General features: G+C 38.2%; 2 protein-coding genes across 2 annotated transcripts; one reads left to right on the top strand and one right to left on the bottom strand.

Annotated features, from left to right (window-relative positions):
• Positions 1-9,305: 9,305 nt before the first annotated feature.
• On the top strand, positions 9,306-12,080 carry LOC148842960 (chloroplast thylakoid lumen protein). The gene is made up of 4 exons (XM_088958550.1): positions 9,306-9,844; positions 11,258-11,397; positions 11,506-11,578; positions 11,668-12,080. Exons 1-4 carry the CDS (start codon positions 9,457-9,459, stop codon positions 11,775-11,777), a joined length of 711 nt encoding a protein of 236 aa, XP_088814676.1. The 5' UTR covers positions 9,306-9,456; the 3' UTR covers positions 11,778-12,080.
• A 2,668-nt stretch (positions 12,081-14,748) lies between these two features.
• LOC148842959 (uncharacterized) lies at positions 14,749-18,872 on the bottom strand. Its single transcript, XM_088959187.1, has 3 exons — positions 18,573-18,872; positions 18,282-18,383; positions 14,749-15,921 (listed from the first exon to the last, which is right to left on the bottom strand). The coding sequence occupies exons 2-3, from the start codon at positions 18,375-18,377 to the stop codon at positions 15,019-15,021; spliced, it is 999 nt and encodes a 332-aa protein (XP_088815313.1). The 5' UTR covers positions 18,378-18,383; positions 18,573-18,872; the 3' UTR covers positions 14,749-15,018.
• Positions 18,873-18,888: the final 16 nt, after the last annotated feature.

The following is an 18,888-nucleotide window of genomic DNA, read 5'->3' as shown; positions in this document are numbered from 1 at the left end:
GCCCTTCACCGTCTCTTTGTCGAGAGTGACACCAGAATTAGGAGCGGCCTCACCCCACCCGGTCTGAAAGGGCCATCCTTGTGCGCTTCGCACACCGAAGTAATCCCGCTTCCACGCTGGGACCTTATTAGGAAGATCGTGCAGAAGCTTAAAGCCCGGGCGAGGAGAAAGGTAATACGCCCGTCTTCCCCCAGGAAGAGAACCCGCTTGTCTCTTGCGCATCAAGATGGAGGAGAATATCTCCAAGTCTAAAGAGAAATTCTGCTCGCAAAAAAGGGAGACTGTCCCCACTAGGTTCTGAATAGAGTTCAGGTGAAGCTGGCCAATGGTAACTCCAAAGTGGTTTATGACTTCGACTAAAAGGGGGTGGAAAGGCAGTCGCAGCCCCGCAGCGAGCTGCACTCAAAAAATCACGATCTCGTCAGGACCGTGTTCCCAAGGAAAACTACCCGAGGGAATGAAATATGTATACCCCTAGGTAGATTGTAAGACATGAGTATAGATTGGATCCCCTTGGGCGTCATGGTCGAGGGACCAAACCTGTCTAGCATCCGACCTCGGTGAGAGGTAGACGCCAAACTGCCCAAAGCGGCTCGGCCTACGGGTTCATAGTCATCCTCAAGTTCCACCTCAGGATCACTAAGGCAGTCGGGGGATACAGATCGGTTTGTAGAACCTACATCAGTCCTACTTGAAGAGTCGTCTAAGCTATCAAAGCTAGACATCAAGGAAAAGAGGTGGATCCAGGAAAGTACTCACCGGAAAGTGTTGAAGGCTTCGGAGACGGGAACAAGCCAAAAACTTTGAAGGCTAAGTAACCAGCCTAGACGCGAGCTGAAAAGTTGGACGCGAGCTCAAGAGGCAAACCGCAGAAGTGACAAATCGACTGGGGTCTCCCACTATTTATAGCTACAGTAACCAAGAACCGACCATGCAGATCAAAGATGATCCGACGACCCACATTCGCGCTGACCGCACGTCCCCTGAGGTCAAGACTTGATTGGCGCACGTCTTTCCAAAAAGAGCGAAACGTCAGCGCACGCCTTTTCGAAACCGACGTCGCGCCGGCGCACGTCTTTATGAAATTGACCGCGCCGCACGTCTCCCTGCAACTGACAAAACCGCCAACGCACGTCCCTTCAGAACGGCGGTGGCGCGCTTTTTTCAAATTTAAATGACCCGCTGTCACGTCCTTGCGGTGCAAATTTTTGAAATTTAAATGCGCGCTGTCACGACCGTCAACATTTATGAGCAGTAGGCACGTTTCCCACCTTCTCGGAACCGAAGAACCCTGGAAAAAGCAACTCGCATAGTCAAGATTCGAAGAACGGGACAAATCCACCTTCCACCTTGCCGAACTGGCCTGCCTTGTAACAGTTTGGGATACACCTCACCGAACTGGCCTGCATTGTAACAACTCAGGATACCCCTCGCTGAACTGACCGGCCCTATACATACCTCCGAACTAAAGACTTCGCCTCGCTCACCACTCCACCACATCACCTTCAGGGCACCAAAACCAAACAAACCGTACTATGCCTGACACTGAGGAAGTCCGTACCCGAGGGCACCGCACCTGACTGACTTGGGATCTGACGCTTGACAGCCGCACTCTAAACGGTCACCTGCCACCGCCATCTCCCGTTAGAGAGACGGTTAGGCAGTGGCGGTTCTGTCCCAGCAGAAAGGACGACGACCGAATTGACAAACGCAAGGGTAATCATACCCGACCTGACAAGGGCCTCGGAGCGTGTGCGCGAAGTGGTTATAAAAGGCCCCCTGCCCCAAACAAACAATGTATGTGAACTTTGCGCTATCTGGTCTACACTTTGCCTTTGAGAGATTACTGACTTGAGCTTCGGAGTTATCATACCGAGTTCCCCCCGGAGTTCTCTCATCTTTCCCGTTTCAGGCTCCCCGACGCTTCAGCTCAGAGGCGAATTCGTTGACAGCTAAGACCGGCCAGATTGCGCACCATCAGGTAGTCTGCACTAATGAAATTGGTTAGGGACTATGGAGGGGTTATGCCGTGATCGAACCACTTCTGAAAAGTGGTTGATTTGGACTTCGGAGAGACAGGGCCAAAGAAAAATAAGAAGCCAAGGGGGAAAAGATCTTTGCCAACTAATCCTTGCGAAGGCTACATCAGCGATGGAAGAGCTCGCTACTTCATCCTGCATCAATTACTTGATAGACTGAAGCCAATGACAGAATCTCAATAAACTAAATTCCATCCCTTAATTTAATTTTCACCTTGTCAACAAGAAAATATAAAGTTTTGCGCTCTACGTATTTGTATTTGTACTCCTCTCCAATAGAGTTCTGGCCGTCATGGGTGAGAAGAGGTAAAGAAGTTTATAAAGTATTCCTTAGTTATAGAAAGCAATCACATTCTCATCATCGGTCCATCTACCAGTATAGAAACCAATCTCACAACTTCAACCTAGATCTAAATGATCGGTGTGCTTCTTCTTTTTCCTTAGCAAACCCCCAAGACATATATATATATATATATATATATATATTATTACACCCAAGCATCCTTATAATCCTCTCTTTCTAATAAACATAAAGAAGGGAGGGAGAGATTGAGATTCATTAAACTATAATTAATTGGTCGGTGTTGATGTCTCAATGCAGTCACAAAATTGAAATGCCCTCTCTCTCTCTCTATATATACAAATTATACTGTCATTTACAAGCTTCATTGCACTTGTAACCTTAAATGATGCTCCAGTTTGAAACTTGAAAGAACAAACAAAGTAAACAATAATCTACATTTCTTTCTGTCCCTTTGCCATTCAAAGGGAAACACTTCACTGCTTGCTTCCATTAATTATTTTATTAATCAAGGTAAAATATTGGTACCTTAATTCTTTTTACGGCCTTACTCACCCTTTGTAAGTTCACCTTTTTTTTTTCCTTTTTGTATTACAGTATTACTTACCCACTGTACTTTAGAGTTAAAATTATTCTGGCCCTCCACAAACTTGCAGTCAACTTTAGTGAGTAAAAGTGCTCAGGTTGCATGTAAATTAAAACTTTTCACGACTCCATATTACCCTTTTCAATACTTTTTTCTGGTATATTATATGGATAAAAATACCCTTAATTCTACTTCTTGGAGCTTGAAGGAACAAACTTTTTCTGCCATGGCATCCAGAATAAGAATGAAAAAGTTGAAAATGGGTTGAAAAGTAAATAAAATAAAATGAATTAGAATATGGCATGCTAAAGTAATAATATTTAGTATTAATTTGTAAATGGAACCACTTTACTTTTATCAGTTTTAAAAATATATATATATATATATATATTAGAGGCAAAATCAATACAAAAGGCACTTTGACAAAACACCTATTTCTGTCTTAATTCATAAAAAAAAAACCCATGTAGCTTTTTACTAGCAAAAGGAGTATTTTTTTGGATGAATATGGTCAAAAGGGCATAAGATGGTAGGTCAACCTAGGGGGTGCTATGAGTATTTGACCAAAACCTTTGGGGAGGGATAAGTAATTTACCCATATTAATTTAAGGATCAATTTATAAAGCATATTGCTTTGGATGAATATGGTCAAAAGTGCCTTGAGATCCATGCACGTGAACAAGAACACAGCACACCAATGAGCTTACTTTGGATAGATTTGAGAGACAAGTATCAGCAAAGTGATTGTCTTTGTTCAGTGTGCTCACGGAGTACGACTACCAGTTCCCATCTGGTGAAACTGGCGAGTCCGGATCAGGTAGGTATAAATTTGTAAGTACGTTTAATGAGTATTTAGAAAATTTTTTGACACTATCTTTCCTTTAAAATAAGAAAAATTAAAAATTACTTTTGACAATTATCAAAATATTTATTAAGTACTCATTAAACATGCTTACTATATTATGCATAGTAGATCCAGCTCCGAAATTGGCATCCTTTATTTGATAATGCTGCTGAGCTCCAGAGAGAGGTATCTACACATATTTACTGAGTCAGTAAATATGCATATTTCTGAAAAATATGGGATTTTTCATAAAAATATATAATACATAAGCAATGTGAATTTTTAAAATTTGAATAAAAATATGAAAATGCTTTATTTCCTAAATAATAATAGATAGAAAAGTATTAATTAAATTACCAATATTCATACATTTAGTTGTGTTTAATTTGGGTTTATTAATTATCTTCATTAATCTTTTCTCTCTATGTGAGATGAGATGGAAGTATTACTCTAAGCCATAGTTTCTGTTAAGTGGTGGGATATATATACTTCCCTTGTTATTAGGATTTCCAACTTGATATTGGATGGTGTTTCTCAATGTTTTTTAGTCAAAGTACATGGGAGAACTTTTGATAATTAATAGACAAAGCTCAGGGGGGGGACAGTGAAATTTAGCATTATTTCTACTATAGATTGATACAAACAAGTTAGAATCCAATTAAAGAAATCTACCATTACATACATCTTTTGCTGGTCAAATTGTTTAAGGTATAACAACTTCTTGCATGGCTAAGTGCCAGTCAGTTCAAGCCAGCTACAAATTTCTTTAGTTTTACTTTTATTTTATTTTTTACTTTGGTTAGAGTTTGCTGGAAGCAGAAAGTATCTGGGATGGGCCAAAGAATCTAATACTAAGTTTGAGTGGAAGTCTGAGAGGCCTCCACTAGTTTGGCCACACCATCACTGTTAAGTCTTAATGTGCAAGTTATAAGCTCACACCTCACACCAGCCTCCCTTAATGTGTAAGTTTTTTTTTTTTTATGTGAATCCTGAATGGCAAGCCCCACTCAGCAAAGAAAGGATATAGGTTCATTTCTAGTCATTCCTTAGCCTAGTGATTGGGCCTTCTTCGTTTTGTCATCATCGCCTACAAAGCAAACCTTTGTATATACTTAGTAAAGAACACATAAAGGCGAATTATGTTGTTTTCAATTGAACACTTGTTCACTTTTCCTTTGGTAGGGCAACATTTGTTGATTAGATTAAGGTTATGCCTCCTTGTAGAAAGACAATGTCTACCCAAAAATTGATAGAAAACATTTTCCCTGAAAAGGAGGCAATGGAAGCCAAGATAAGAGAAATGCATGGTTTGTAATATTTTCATAAAAAAAAATGAAAAATGTACTAAGGCCTAGTTTGGAAAGAGTATTCACCAATAGGTACAATTTTGCTTTTGAAAATAAAAGCAACTGTTGAATTGGATGAATTGAATTGTTTGATCACATCAGTCTGTTTTTTAGTGGACAAAATACGTGTATAGTGAAATATTTAAGGGTAAAGTAGTTACTCTGAAATGCAGTTTCACCAATTAAAGAACTAGCATTCTACTGACAATCAATTATATTCAGTTCAGTCATTTTCAAGGGGAAGAAGCTCCCAAGCTTCTTGGGAGCTTCTTGTATATGACACGTTGTGGGGCAAAAGAGTAATTATCTTTAATATTCTTTTGACTGAAAAACAGAAGAGACTGAGTAGGTTGATGTATCATGTGGAAGAAGCTCCCAAGCAGCCAAAGTTTTCCCAAGGTGCCATATGCTAAACCCGGTTAAGAAAAGTAGAAAACCTTTGGCTGTCACGTTACAATGGGTGCGGGGCAAAAGAGTAATCACACTAGTCTATTCTTTTGATAGCCTAAACTGTCAACAGGGTTCCCCAAATCCCCATGTGTAACACGAGTGATGAGTTCACTCAAAAATGCATCCACGACTAGTTGTCTGTGCCAACCAATGCATCCTTCTGCAAAATTTAGGGGGTATTCGGCAATATAATTGTTTTTTTTTTTAAAAAAAACAATTCTAATGTAGTAATTATTATTATTTTTTTAAATAAAACCAACCATATTATCAAACACCTTTAGCATGAATTCGGATTTATTCCCCACAGAATGTACTTTACACTGACCTTATCGCAACTTGTCTCGGTTTCATACTTTTATTTATTATTCATGAAATGAAAAGATGTTCTCAATACAATACAGGATGAGATGCAGCTGTGAGGTCCCTAGAGGAGCAGATCCCATAATCTGTTAGATTAGTGGGGCTGAGAGGAACAGATGATGCACGTAGAGTCCAATAGCATTTCCTATGATAGTTCATAGAGAAGCACAGATTAAGTTGTCTCAGGCAAAATGCTGTATGTATGCTATGAACAAGTATAAGAGATATGACGATATTCCCAATGTGTGGCTGTAGTATGCACAGCAGATCGGGACTCATTTGGAGAGCTTCCCTTGCTACGGGTTTGATTTGAACATAGCTTCCCGATGAGAGCCAATTGACCACTAAGGCTACATGGTCATTGACAGAAGCTCCTTATATTAATGGATCGTGGATATGAACTGGGGAGCACAAAAGCACAAAGGCTATCTCCTCTCCCTGGGCAATGAATGCAAAAAGATTTTCTGGGCTTATACCCATTCTTTGAGGTCTTTACACAATATTTTCCCCCAAATACAAAAAACTGATGGATAGAAGATGTAAAAAACAGGAAAAAAACCTGTTTTCAGTGTTAAGGAATTGAAATTGATTGACTCTTTTGTCTGCTTCGGTAGACTTCTTGGTTGGAGAACCTTCATGCTCTGCCCCTATTTTGACATCAACCTAGCTCTCAGTATCAATGATGCGGGTCAACTCTGAATCTCCATGATCAAGTTTTGGTCCCTTCTATTTTGATGTTAAACTCAATTTGGCTAGAAGGAAAAAAAAAAAAAAAATCCATGCTATGGATTAGGAAAGAAAGTGTCCTATTTTGGATATTTCTTACTATGTCACGATTTAGAATTGTGATTGATTGTAATTCCACTTTGAGCCTATTTGTTGCGGGTGGGAAAGGGTGATTGGTTCAACATGCCCAATTAATTGGATTTAAAAAATAAAATATTAAAAATGAAAGTAATTTATAAGGAGATTTTACAGCAAATTTTGAAAGGGAGAAAAGGTTGACATATGGACTAGTTTTTTAACAAATTTAGAGAGAAAGAGAGAGCATTGGAAGATTCATAGTGTTTTAGACAAGGTTAAAAGTATCAATACAGTACACCATGTATCGAATATATCATATTTTATTTATATATTTTGATCTTCAATATGCTATATATAACTAATTAGCCAATCAAGACATCTAGCTAGTAGCCACTCTTAGAGTGTTAATACCCCTCTTAGAGATGTCATGATTCATATTGATACTTTGAGTTAGGAACTGCAAAATTTTTGAAAATATAGATCCATTAGGTAGAGTCACCCTTGTTGTATCTTATAGGATGTAGAAAGAGAGAGACAGAGAGTGATGATTTCCCAAACAGAATTGTGAGATTCTTCTCTTCAATATTCAAGTCTTAGAAATCAACATATTACTTTTTGGGATGCACTAGAATCAGCGGAACTTATGATGAATGTAGATGGGAGCTTTTTCTGTCCTGGAAATTCAGGTTTTGGTGCAATATTAAAGAATGCTGATGGAACAGTGATAGCAGTAGTTTTTGGCAAATCAACAACTTCATCTCCCATCCAAGATGAAGTGATGGCAATCCTCAACAGTTTAGAAGTTTTGAGTATGTACAAGGATGAAAATATATCAGTGGAATTTGATTGCCAAACTCTGGTGCAGGCATTGAAGACAGGAAACTTTGATATGGCTTTGGATGTAAACTTTTTGTGCATGAATATCAAATTACTTACTAAAAACTTATCTATTTTTTTTAATCACGTAAATAGATCGTGTAATATTGTTGCACATATGCTAGCTAGAAAATGTCTAAATGAGTTTGGATTGTTTGTCCATGATCCACTTGAGTGGGTCCAAGATATGGCGAACCAAGACTTAATTATACCTTAATTTGTGTTGTTTTGTTATGCTACTACTTGTTTTAATATGTATTCTCTTCCTAGTTTCTACCAAAAAAAATCAAATAAAGGATATAATGGGCGAGCTTGTCCTTATATTGCATTGAAGTTTTTTACTTAACCAGTATTTAATGAAACTAGACTGTACCGGTTGAAGCATGGCCTGAGGCTCTGGCCAGGTCACACCTCAAGAGCATGAATTCTTAAAAGAATTATTAAAACCAGTTGTCTGGCCAGTTTAACCTGAAAATCAGTGAACTGGTTAATCATCTGAGTCACGAAGTAATCGAAATTTCAAAATGACTTTTTATTTACTTGTTTTTACTTAACTATCATTAATCCATTTCTTTAATTAATATAAAAATTTAAAGAAAATGCTAATTAAGAGGTTTTAACATTTGATCATTTGGTTTAGTATATGTTTGGCACCAATGTTGTAGAATGGTGCTGCATATGCGTGGGTTGGAAGCACTGTTTTTTGAGAAAATTATTATTTTTTTGTTTGGAAGCAAACGTTTCTTGGAGTAATAATACCCTCTGTTGGTGCCAATGCTCCATATATGTTTTCAGCACTGGTACCCATTATATGAAGTCCATGTTACTCCCACATCATATCTTCCTTGGTAGCAATGAACTCCAATTTGAGAAAACATTGAATTCAACGTTGCTCCAAACCATGCCTTACTGTTTTTTATGGAAAAATGATTTCAAGCATATTGACGTTTCCTGAAGCACCAATTTTTCCAACATGGCACTGATGTATCACCGTTTTCTAGAGCAACGTCATCAATTCTAAACACTGCCTTAAAACTTATTAATCTTACCATGCAACATATTTAAATATGACAAAATTTGTAAATCATATTATATATAGTATTTATATGACTTATAGTATATACATATATGCCATATCATCATGATTCAACCTTTGGTTTGACCTCAATTATGCCTTTGCTTCATGAATCTCTCCTTTTCGGATTGTATGACATCTAATTCTCTAAACATTGATCTTAACAATTAAGGGAGCACTAGTTGTTGGGATTTTGAGAATGGAGAAAATTGGTCAATGGGGTTTTGGTTTCCATTGACCAAGAAATCAATGATTTTTGTTTTTTGGATTTATATTGGGATTGGGGATGATTTATTATTCCAATACTCATCTCATCTCTCACGTGAATAAATAACTTTCTCACATGAGAAAAAATTGTCAACACCTGAATATGACAAAAATGGCCTTTTAAATAATAAATTTTTATGAATAAAATGATCATTATTTTATTTACCTCAATTTATTTTAATAAAAAATTTAACAATATTCAATATTATGAATCTTAATGGAGTAGAATCTTAATACGATGGATAAGACTCGATTCTATACGTATATTAATCAAATTCGGATCTTGATATACCCGATCCAACCGGACTGCAGTCATTAATCCTTATATTATTCGTTTATTTTAAAGGGCTAAAATAGCCCTAAGCATTTGAAAAATGACTGGATCAGGTCGTCTGAACTCTGAATCCAGCACCAGCAATCTTATCCTCCAACTGCCACAACCTCGCGCTTCTCTTTTCCCACCAAAGGGCAAAGGTGGGGAAGGACAAGGACCAAAAATAGGGAAAAAATGGCAACTACGTTCCTCTCTGCGAATACCTTCGGTCCTTCCCTTCGATCTTATTCTTCTTCTTCGTCGTCGTCGTCGTCGTTAACGCCATCCATTTGTGTTTGTTCTTACAAGTACAACCCCAAGAGACCCAACTCTCTCACTGTGGCATTCTGCAAGACAGGATCTGAATCTCAACGTCCTTGTCCAATTCTGACCAGACGAAGTCTCGCTATCTACCTGACCACCACCTTGACTCTCTCATTATCTGGTAAGGACTGCTTCTCTAATGCCTATGCTGCTGTCCTAGAGGCTGACGATGATGAGGAGCTATTGGAGAGGGTTAAGAGGGACAGAAAGAAGAGGCTCGAGAGGCAAGGCGTTATTAATTCATCCGACAAAGAGAAAGGTCCGGCTCTTCCCTCTGTGTTTTCTGCATAAAACCCAAAAAATCCAAATTTTTTAGTGCGCCCGTGTGTTGTGGACCTTGTGGCTTTTCTTTTCTTGTTCAATTTATCGTTGCCATTTCTTGTTAGCTTTAATTTGATCAATCTGATGTATTCAATTAAGCAAAATGGTAATGCCTTCCATGCCCAGACATGCTATTCATCACAATTGGCGAAGTAAATATTATGTAGTTAAAGAACTCATGATACTTGATATCAGGCTAGCCTAAATCCTTCTTGGATTCTCATGATTTTCTCTTGTGTTCTAAATTGATGAAGTGGAGCACCCAATGATTAATGGTAATTCCTAAAAATAAATGGCTGAAAAACCCAAAGCCATAATTATATCCTCTCTTGTGAAGGTGGAATTGGTCAAACGATTAAAAATTGGTGTCATACAGCTCGAGTCCCGGAATTTAGCCTTGGTGTAGAGACTAGAAACCTTATCAGCTTCATTGTGTGGTCAATGAGAGGCATGGTATTACGTGGAGAATAATTGACTACCTGTAGAAGGCTAGAAGCCAATAGTTTAGTAACAGGGGAGTCCTTTCTCATTCTTTCTTTTGGTATGTATGTCTGTCGCAAATAGGGTAGGGATTGGTATAAGTGATCTTTGTTTCTATCCTTGCGAAGAAATCAATCTAAGCATGAGGCATTGGTTTTAGTTTGTTGATCCGTGTGAGGCATTAATTTACTGGGTCATTGGGTTGAACCTGTACCTCGAGTTTTCTTTTGGTATTTTGATGTTTCATTCAATGGCAATGAAGTGCTGTACCATCACCTAGTCAGAGTTTGTGTCCCTGGCTCAAACTGAACATGAACTGTAGTGCGGTTGAATGTTATTTTGTTTTCAACCATCAGCCTCAGGTGTTTTTTTTTTTGGTAATAAGTCGATGTTTATCTGAAGTTCAATACTGATTACCTATAAATCTATAACTAAAATGAATCTCCTACTGTTGAGTATGATACGAACATCTAATATTACTTAGATATGGAAAGTAGATCAAAACCATATTTTTTCTCAGTATATCATAAATAATTTGTACTTTTATCTTTCATTTATTCCATGCTTCATATTTTATCTATATACATATTACTTTAAAGGTTCATTCTAATATATCTATGTCAGTTAATCCACTAAATACTGAAAAAACAGAACTTAAGAATAGTTACTATAGTACTATTTGTTACCATGCAAAAGAACTAAAAGTGTATTCCATGTACAAGTAAAAAAGTTTCTCTCATACATTTGAATTTTTCAATATTACTCAAACTTTTGGCAATTGCATTTTTCTTATTCTTATTTAAGAAAAGTGGGTTACTTCCTCTGTGGCTGATTTATTCTATTCCCTTGGTAATAAAACTATAAATCACAGCATCTCTGCAAGATCTCGTGTACAAGCTGAGCAAAGTGGGCCAAGCCATAGAAAATAATGATCTACCCACAGCAAGTTCAGTTCTTGGTTCAAGCACGGACTCAGATTGGGTTATAAAAGTCAATGTAGCTTTTACCAAGGTCTTTCCACTTTCAGTACTAATACTGTTAATGAGTTTTGTTTGGATTTTGTCGGCCTCAGATTATTTTGTTTCTCATTGTTGTTTCTCTTGTATGCACTTTTGACAGCTGAGTTCCAGTCCTGAAGAGAAGACTGAGGTTGATACATTCAATTCCTCATTAGCTTCCTTGATTTCATCAGGTGGGTGTATATTTTTTAATGGTAACTTTGTAATCAATGCATTAAAATTACCATTAATAAAATTCTTGCTACATTGTCTTCTGTTGCAGTCAGTCAGAATGACATAGAATCCTCCAAGAAAGCTTTTGTGACTTCTGCCAGTGCATTGGAGAAATGGACTGCATTGACTGGGCTGGTTGAGCAGCTTAAGGGCCTATGAAGCAAAGCAGGATTTTGGTTTCAACTCATACCTTTCCTCATTTGGAGTTCTTTTGCTTTTTCTTTTTCTTTTTTGTAAAGAGTCATCACTCTTTTTTCTCTCAAGCTATTTGTTTCTTTATTTAGAAGTTAGAACTAGCCAGCCATGGATGATTTAGATTTTGAGGATTGGAAAATGTGAGTCTTCTGATATGAGCTTTGGTTGCTTTCTTAATTTGCTCATGCTTTTGTTATAGCTTTCTAGAATCAATCATTTTTGGTTATTACTTTGTGGAAATAAAACAACAATGTGCTGTTACAACAATGTTGGTTGGATTCCTTTTTACCAGGTCCTTTTGACAAACTTATTCACCCCTTTGCTTATGCATTTGAAGGTCTTTTGAGATTTCTTCTGAATGGAATGGAGACATTTATTATTTGATGAGCTTTGTACCTGAAAACTGCTCTCATCTGCACCGTGAATTCAAGAACTTGTAATACAGCAGCTAGATAAAGATTCATTGATTTTCTATAACCATAAGTTTGGGATTGTTTTACCCCTTTTGGGTGGTAAGCAATGAGTTAAAGATGTTCCAGCCTTCAAATGTTTGACATAGACGAATATGCAATGTTAAAGAACAAGGCATGATGTGGTCTGGGATAGTGTGCTCCTCTGATGGCATCAAGGAGACTTCTCCAAAGCAAACTTCTATCTGTATCAGACCTGAAAGGGAGTTAAGATTATCAAGTTTCATCTTCACGTCAAATTTCACCATCCTGACCAATGGTAACCTAATATTAGGTTGAGCTCTTTGTTTTCATTGCACACACAACAGAAGAAAGTAGAGAGAATGCATTCTTTTTTTTACTCATTTTACCAAGAAAGAGATCAATCTTTGTTATGATGGTACCAAATGCATGCTAAATCAACTTACAGAATTTTAGTCTTGTACGGAATGAGTTCCATGGTTGACACCTTTGAGAAACATATTGCTCTCATTTGACAGAAAATAGTCGTTTGAAATCCATGAATCAGCTTGTCTATACATCTGCTTCATACTAAGGTTACTTCTGTATAATTGATTCTTATGTTCTTCTATATAGAAATATGTAAGCTGTCCAAAGAGGAATTATAGTTATATGCCCTTCATTATACACACAAGTTGATGCATTTTCGAATTGAGTCATTTAATGGCATGGTCTGACAAACTGACAAATTAACCATCCAATAGATTTGTTTTCCTTTGGGTGGTCAGTAAAAATGTGTATTTTCTTACTGCCCATAACAATGTGTCCCCTTTTCTGGTTCGGTCTAATCAATTAAGTTTTTTGTCAATAGAGTTGAAATTAAATGTGGTACAGTCAGATTCTTTAGTGGACTTCATCTCCATGTTAGTTGCATAATTTTTTACTTTCACTCCCATGTTAAAGGGCAACCCAGTGCACTAGGTTCCCGCCAATGAGAGGCCTGGGGAGGGATAGATGTATACAGCCTTACCCCTGCACATACAGGGCTGTTTCCAAGATTTGAACCCTGGTCAGCCAGGTCCCAATGGAGTAACCCAACCATTGTTCCAAGGCTTACCTTCAGTTGAAGTTACTATGTTAATTTTAAATTCTTATTGATAGTGTGATTTCTTATACTTTCATTCACAAGAGGGTCTGAGAAGGTTGAGTCATAACCACACTTGGGAGTTGAATGTCAACCCAAAAGGGGTTGCTCATCTAAAGCTTCATTTAGCTTGGAAATGGGAGATGGAATTGTTGGCTCATATCTAATGAATTCAGTTTTCACGATATTATGTGTTTGTGGATCCAAATTGTAGATCATTTTAACAGGGCACATCTTCTGTGTCTATAACTGTGGAGTGTCCTGTGACTGAGCCATGCATTGGTGGGATAACTGGCTTAAGATTATGGTTTGAATGGTGGACCACTGGAGAAACTTTCCAAACCAGTCAAAACTATCTAATTGGACACATTTTAAATATTATCCATGAAGGAGGAAACCACCAATTGAGTAATTTAATCACTGTGCAGGTGGGATACCTTGAATATGGGATGAGGGTGAAAATATCTCCCTATAAATGAAACTATGACACTAATATTATGAGTCGTTGAATCCTAGAGGTAAAGCCAAAATTAACATATTTCTGATTCTGTTCATTTGTATGTTGATGAATACTTGATGCTGCAGCCACTGCTGTAATGTGGTTTCCCACATTATCTTACAGAAAGATGACAACTTACACTCTTCGTGATGTTAATATTGTTCGTCTTTTTATTATTACTCTCGGCATCCACATGAATTATAAGAGATTCTCTTGGTGGTGTCATAGCTTGTTCAGCTAATAGCCTCTTATAATGAAGGATGAACCACTCTGTTGACATATATATTATGCAATTGGTTGGCTATTTTTTGGATCGTCTGGGTAGTATATTTAATCCGGTGAGCTTTTTAAATATGATGGGCACAGTCTGAAGTGCAAACCATGTATCTCATTCATGGAAGAGCATATCATTTCCACTTGTGTTAGACCAAAGAGATTCAGAATGGCTTTGATTTAAGTATTCAATTAAGAAAACCCCAACATCAAATTTGCAGTTTTCTGAACAGTATGTTGCCCTATTTATTCAAAACCATCTCCTGAAGCACATAGAGGTTTGCACGGTCACGTCAAAGAGATTGCTGGTTCGAGATATAACCTTACTAGGTGAACTTAGGTCCTCTAGATTTTAGTTTTCAAAGTAAAAGATGGTCCGAGCGAAGTTTACTCCCTTTCCATCACAGAACGTTGTCGGGAGAGCAGGAGGGCATCCATCGAAATTTTCGTATACATCGAAGACTTGCATAGAGCGGACTGAACCGGCCATTGTCCAGATCATCCCTATGCCCTGCCATAATGCACTTCTCGGCAGAACGGTCAACTCAAGTACTTAAACGAGCTCTTGCCTTTTTAAGGAAATCTGTCAAACCATATGGGCCATGCAAATGGTTCAAAAACAGTAAGATTAGAGATCAGTAGCAGATTACATTACATATTAGCTAGTGTTGGAGATCACAATTTCAGGCAATAGCTACAAGGTTCAATCTAAATCCTCCCCTATGCAACAAAAAGCTGCAGCATTAGAGGCCCGTTCTACCATGATACAGGTAAAAATCTTATCTGACATCAACATTTGAGATTACAGTCATCCAAAGAACACAAGAGATGGAGTAAGCCATGGGAAGTGTAAAACATAAGGTAAAGAGGACATTACATTCAACAGCTCACTGGAGCAGGTGCAGGAGGAGGTTGTTGTGAACCGACTCGTCCAATTTGGTTGACCTCCTGCGTCTTGGTCTCCCCAGCTTCTCCGTTCTGGCTGCAATTCTCTATCACGGGCCCCTCCGTCTTTTTACCTTTCTCTTCAACGTGCAAACCATATTGATCCTCGTTTGCAGGTCCTGATTGGTTTTCCTTGATTTCCCCAATGGGTTCAGGTGGACTTTTGTTGTGCTTCATTTTCTCACCCACCTCTTCATGCTTCACTTCATTGGCAACAGCTGTCTCTGGTTTCTCTTGTTCAGCATGATTTAGGCAATCTTTTGTATCTGCTTCTGTCTGCAATGGCTCTCCCTTTTCTGGGACCTGAGCTTTCTCAGCGTCAGCAGCTTCAGTTTCTGTGCTATCGTTCTTGGTTAATTCATCACCTTTAATATCCTTTCCAACATCAGATTTGTCCACAGATGCCTCTCGAGAATCATCCTGCTTTTTGTCTTCATTCATACCTTCATTTTCTGCAGTAACAGCTTTCTCCATCTTTATTTCTCCAATATTTTTCTTGTCAGCCTCTGCCTCTTGCATCTGAACTTCATTTTTCTTTTCAGATCCTTCAGGGGAGACTTCTGTTTCATTACTGTCTTTCTTTGAACCCGATGATTTCCTGCTTCTCTTCTTTGGAGGTTCAGGTTCTGGTGGTGGAGCTGCCTTTGCCTTCTCACTGATCCTTGCTGATCTCCTCGGTGTCTCACCAGTGCCCCAATCAAACTCTGATGCTGCAGGTTCACCAGGATGTGACTTGAGATATTGTTCCAACTGCCTTTTGTTATTGATCTCCTCCCCAGTTGGAGCAATGAATATGATTTCATTCTTCTTAGGTGTCCCTCCTTTTTTGGGTATGAACTGCATAGAATAAAAGGGAAAAAAGACAGGCGTATGAAATTATCAGAAGGAATTAGTAAATGAATGACCATATAAAGGAAAAATAATTTAAATATGAATTGCAAGTAGTTCCAAGTCTGACTTTGTTGTTAAGTACTTTTAACTAGAAATACGATCCCAAACATGTAACTCTTTTTTGAAAGGTCAGTATTGTATTGCCAAAAGGAGGAACCACAATGATTTCCAAGAGCAGCCCCCAAGAGCAACCACAATGATTTACATCAATAGAACCAAATAAGAAAGATCAGTCATGATCAATACCTCTGAAATCCCTTTCTGCAACCACCCATTTCACCCATTTGAACAATAACCTCACAGCTCTACCGATCACACCCTCTACCAGGGAAACAGAACCCTCTGAAAATTTGGTTGTTCCTTCCCCCATAAAACTCAGCAAACAAGAGGAGAGGATAGCCATAAAAATCTTCCTTTCCTGCTGAGCCCCCCCCCCCACCCCCCCCCCCCCGGGACCAAGAGGAGAGGATCCAAGCATATAACATGAATGCAACTTTGGGAAAGGAAACCTGTACTGGATGCACTGGAATGTGTCAAACATGGCAACCAGATAACCACCTTTATCAGCACTCTAATTTCTACCCTTCCAGTAGTTATTAGATAAGGGGAAAGGAATGGAAAACTGAAAACATCCAACTATTATTTGACAGCTGTTTTCCACCATTTTTTGTTCTTATAATATAATTTTCTTTGTTGATCAACAGATCGTTCTCATAATGTATTCACAACATAAATCAGATATCCAGGACTGCTTTGGAAAATTTTATCTCCAAACATTTACAACAAAATCATTGTAACTAAGATTCTTCGACAGAGGTTAAATCTCTTGGGGCATATGATGTTTGATATCTTAAGTTTTCTTGGAAGGTTGATAAATGGACAAGTAGTCTAGTGTACAGAATTACCAGGATGCACTAATGGATTTAACTCATGCAGACACTCAGACACTGTTTTAACACCTCCTGTAACACTCCCATGATGCACCAAGGCCCTTTCTGTTTTTGCCAATGGAAGGTGAGGTGGGGTAAGTTGGGGGCTCACCACCAAACACACCCATGATGCACCAAGGCCCTTTCTTGCTCAGGCCCTGGATCCACCACCCTTTCATGAAATCTTCTACAGATGCTGGAAAGAATCAATAGACAGCAAAACTCTTGAACACCTTCACCCAGATGTTATAAGTGAAGCTGCAATGCAATAATAAGTGATGTACAGATTCTTCCACCCTATTGCACAGGACACATTCTAGTGAATCAATCCCCATTCTTCTATTTAACAAGTTGTCCTTAGTGAAGATCTTATTTAAGTAGGCAGACCAAGCAAAAAGAACAAGCAAATGGCAAAACCCCTAATCCCAAAGACCAGTAACCAAGCTAACATGTATTTTCTTTTAACTATATCAGCTTTAAATTTCAAGAGAACTTCTCCTCATACAAGACAAAAAGAAGCTAAACTAACTTTAGCCCTAACTACATATAATATAAAGAGAAAAAGGTATGAAAATCACATAATAATGCAACAGCAGAACTCCAAGACCAGAAAGTAAGTAGCAGATGTCAAAGGTAAAGCATAGAATTCTTCATTCATACCATAGAGAAAGTGGCAAAGATCAAAAGTAAATGAATAAATTCTTGCAACTATAGAAAAGAATGTGGTCCCCCCTTTATCCAGAAAGGTGGAACCGTGGAAGAAGCAGAAAATCAAGCAAACAGAGAAGAAACCCATGTACTACTGCTACTTCCCTCCAACATGGTAAACTTTACCCCGAGGTTACCACAGAGACTACAATCTCCCCAGTTCACCGAATTCCACATTTCATACAGAACCTCTTTTTCTCAAATCAATAAGAGCAGCCAGAAGAAACGAGAGAAGATTATTAACTGGAAGCAAGGAGACAATAAATTTTTGCATAGGATGAACTTTTACCTCCATAAAAATAAGAGAAATGTACAAACCCTAACAGAAAACATATAACCCTTCCAGCAACTGAAACAACATAATCAACAAACAGAACAATAATAAAACCAGAAATTTTCAGAACATAAAAATTGAACACTATAATATAATTAATTTCTAAAAGAAATAAAATATACCGAACATCAGAAGTATCCTTCAATATGCCCTAGCTGGTAACTTACAACTACTTAGCCCAATTTCCACCAAAACAACAAACAAATTAAGCAATTCAACAAAACCAGAAATGATTTTACATAAGAGAAGAAAAAAAATTACAACAGAAACACAAAGTAATTGAACTAAAACTGAAGCCGAAGAATCTAATAATAGCAGGGAGAAAAACACTAAACCTTTTTCTTCCAGCCAGTAGGTGCCGTGAGTTCGACGGATACTACTTCCTCCTTCCCTGGTGTTTGTGTTTCCTTCTCCACTACCGAGCTCGCCATTTCCAGCTAAGAACAAGAATTTAACCCAAGAACACAAAGAGTAAAGAGTAAGGGAGTGCAAGTCACAACAAAAGGAAAAGCTCCCTTGCTCCTCATAAACACATACAAACTCTGCACTTTCTCTGTAAAATCTAATCTCTAATCTCTCTTCCTTCTGTTCCTACTTCCATAAGAGAAGATATGACAAGTACTTACTCAGAGCGTCAGAGAGACACGTCGTTGCGTCGAAAGCTAATTTGTTCTTCTTCGCTCTTTCCCTCCCGGATCTCTCTCTCTCTCTCGTTCCTATTTTCTGACCTCTTTGTTAGTTGAGAGTCGCAACTCGCAACGCAACGGTATTACCAAAGAGACACATGGCCCATTATGGGAACGGTTTAGATCACGTTCCTCAACCGACTCATTTAACTGGATTGGAATAACGGTTTCGTGTCCGGATTAGCTCCCCACCAACCACGAGTGACGTCATTCGGTAAAACTTGCCTCTAGGAGTTGGTTCTCTGTCTGAGTCAGA

The sequence above is a fragment of the Nelumbo lutea genome, chromosome 8 (assembly GCF_056320005.1).
Source record: "Nelumbo lutea isolate HS-2025 chromosome 8, American lotus-T2T, whole genome shotgun sequence".
NCBI classification, from domain to species: Eukaryota; Viridiplantae; Streptophyta; class Magnoliopsida; order Proteales; family Nelumbonaceae; genus Nelumbo; species Nelumbo lutea.
This window is presented reverse-complemented; position numbering and strand designations above follow the sequence as displayed.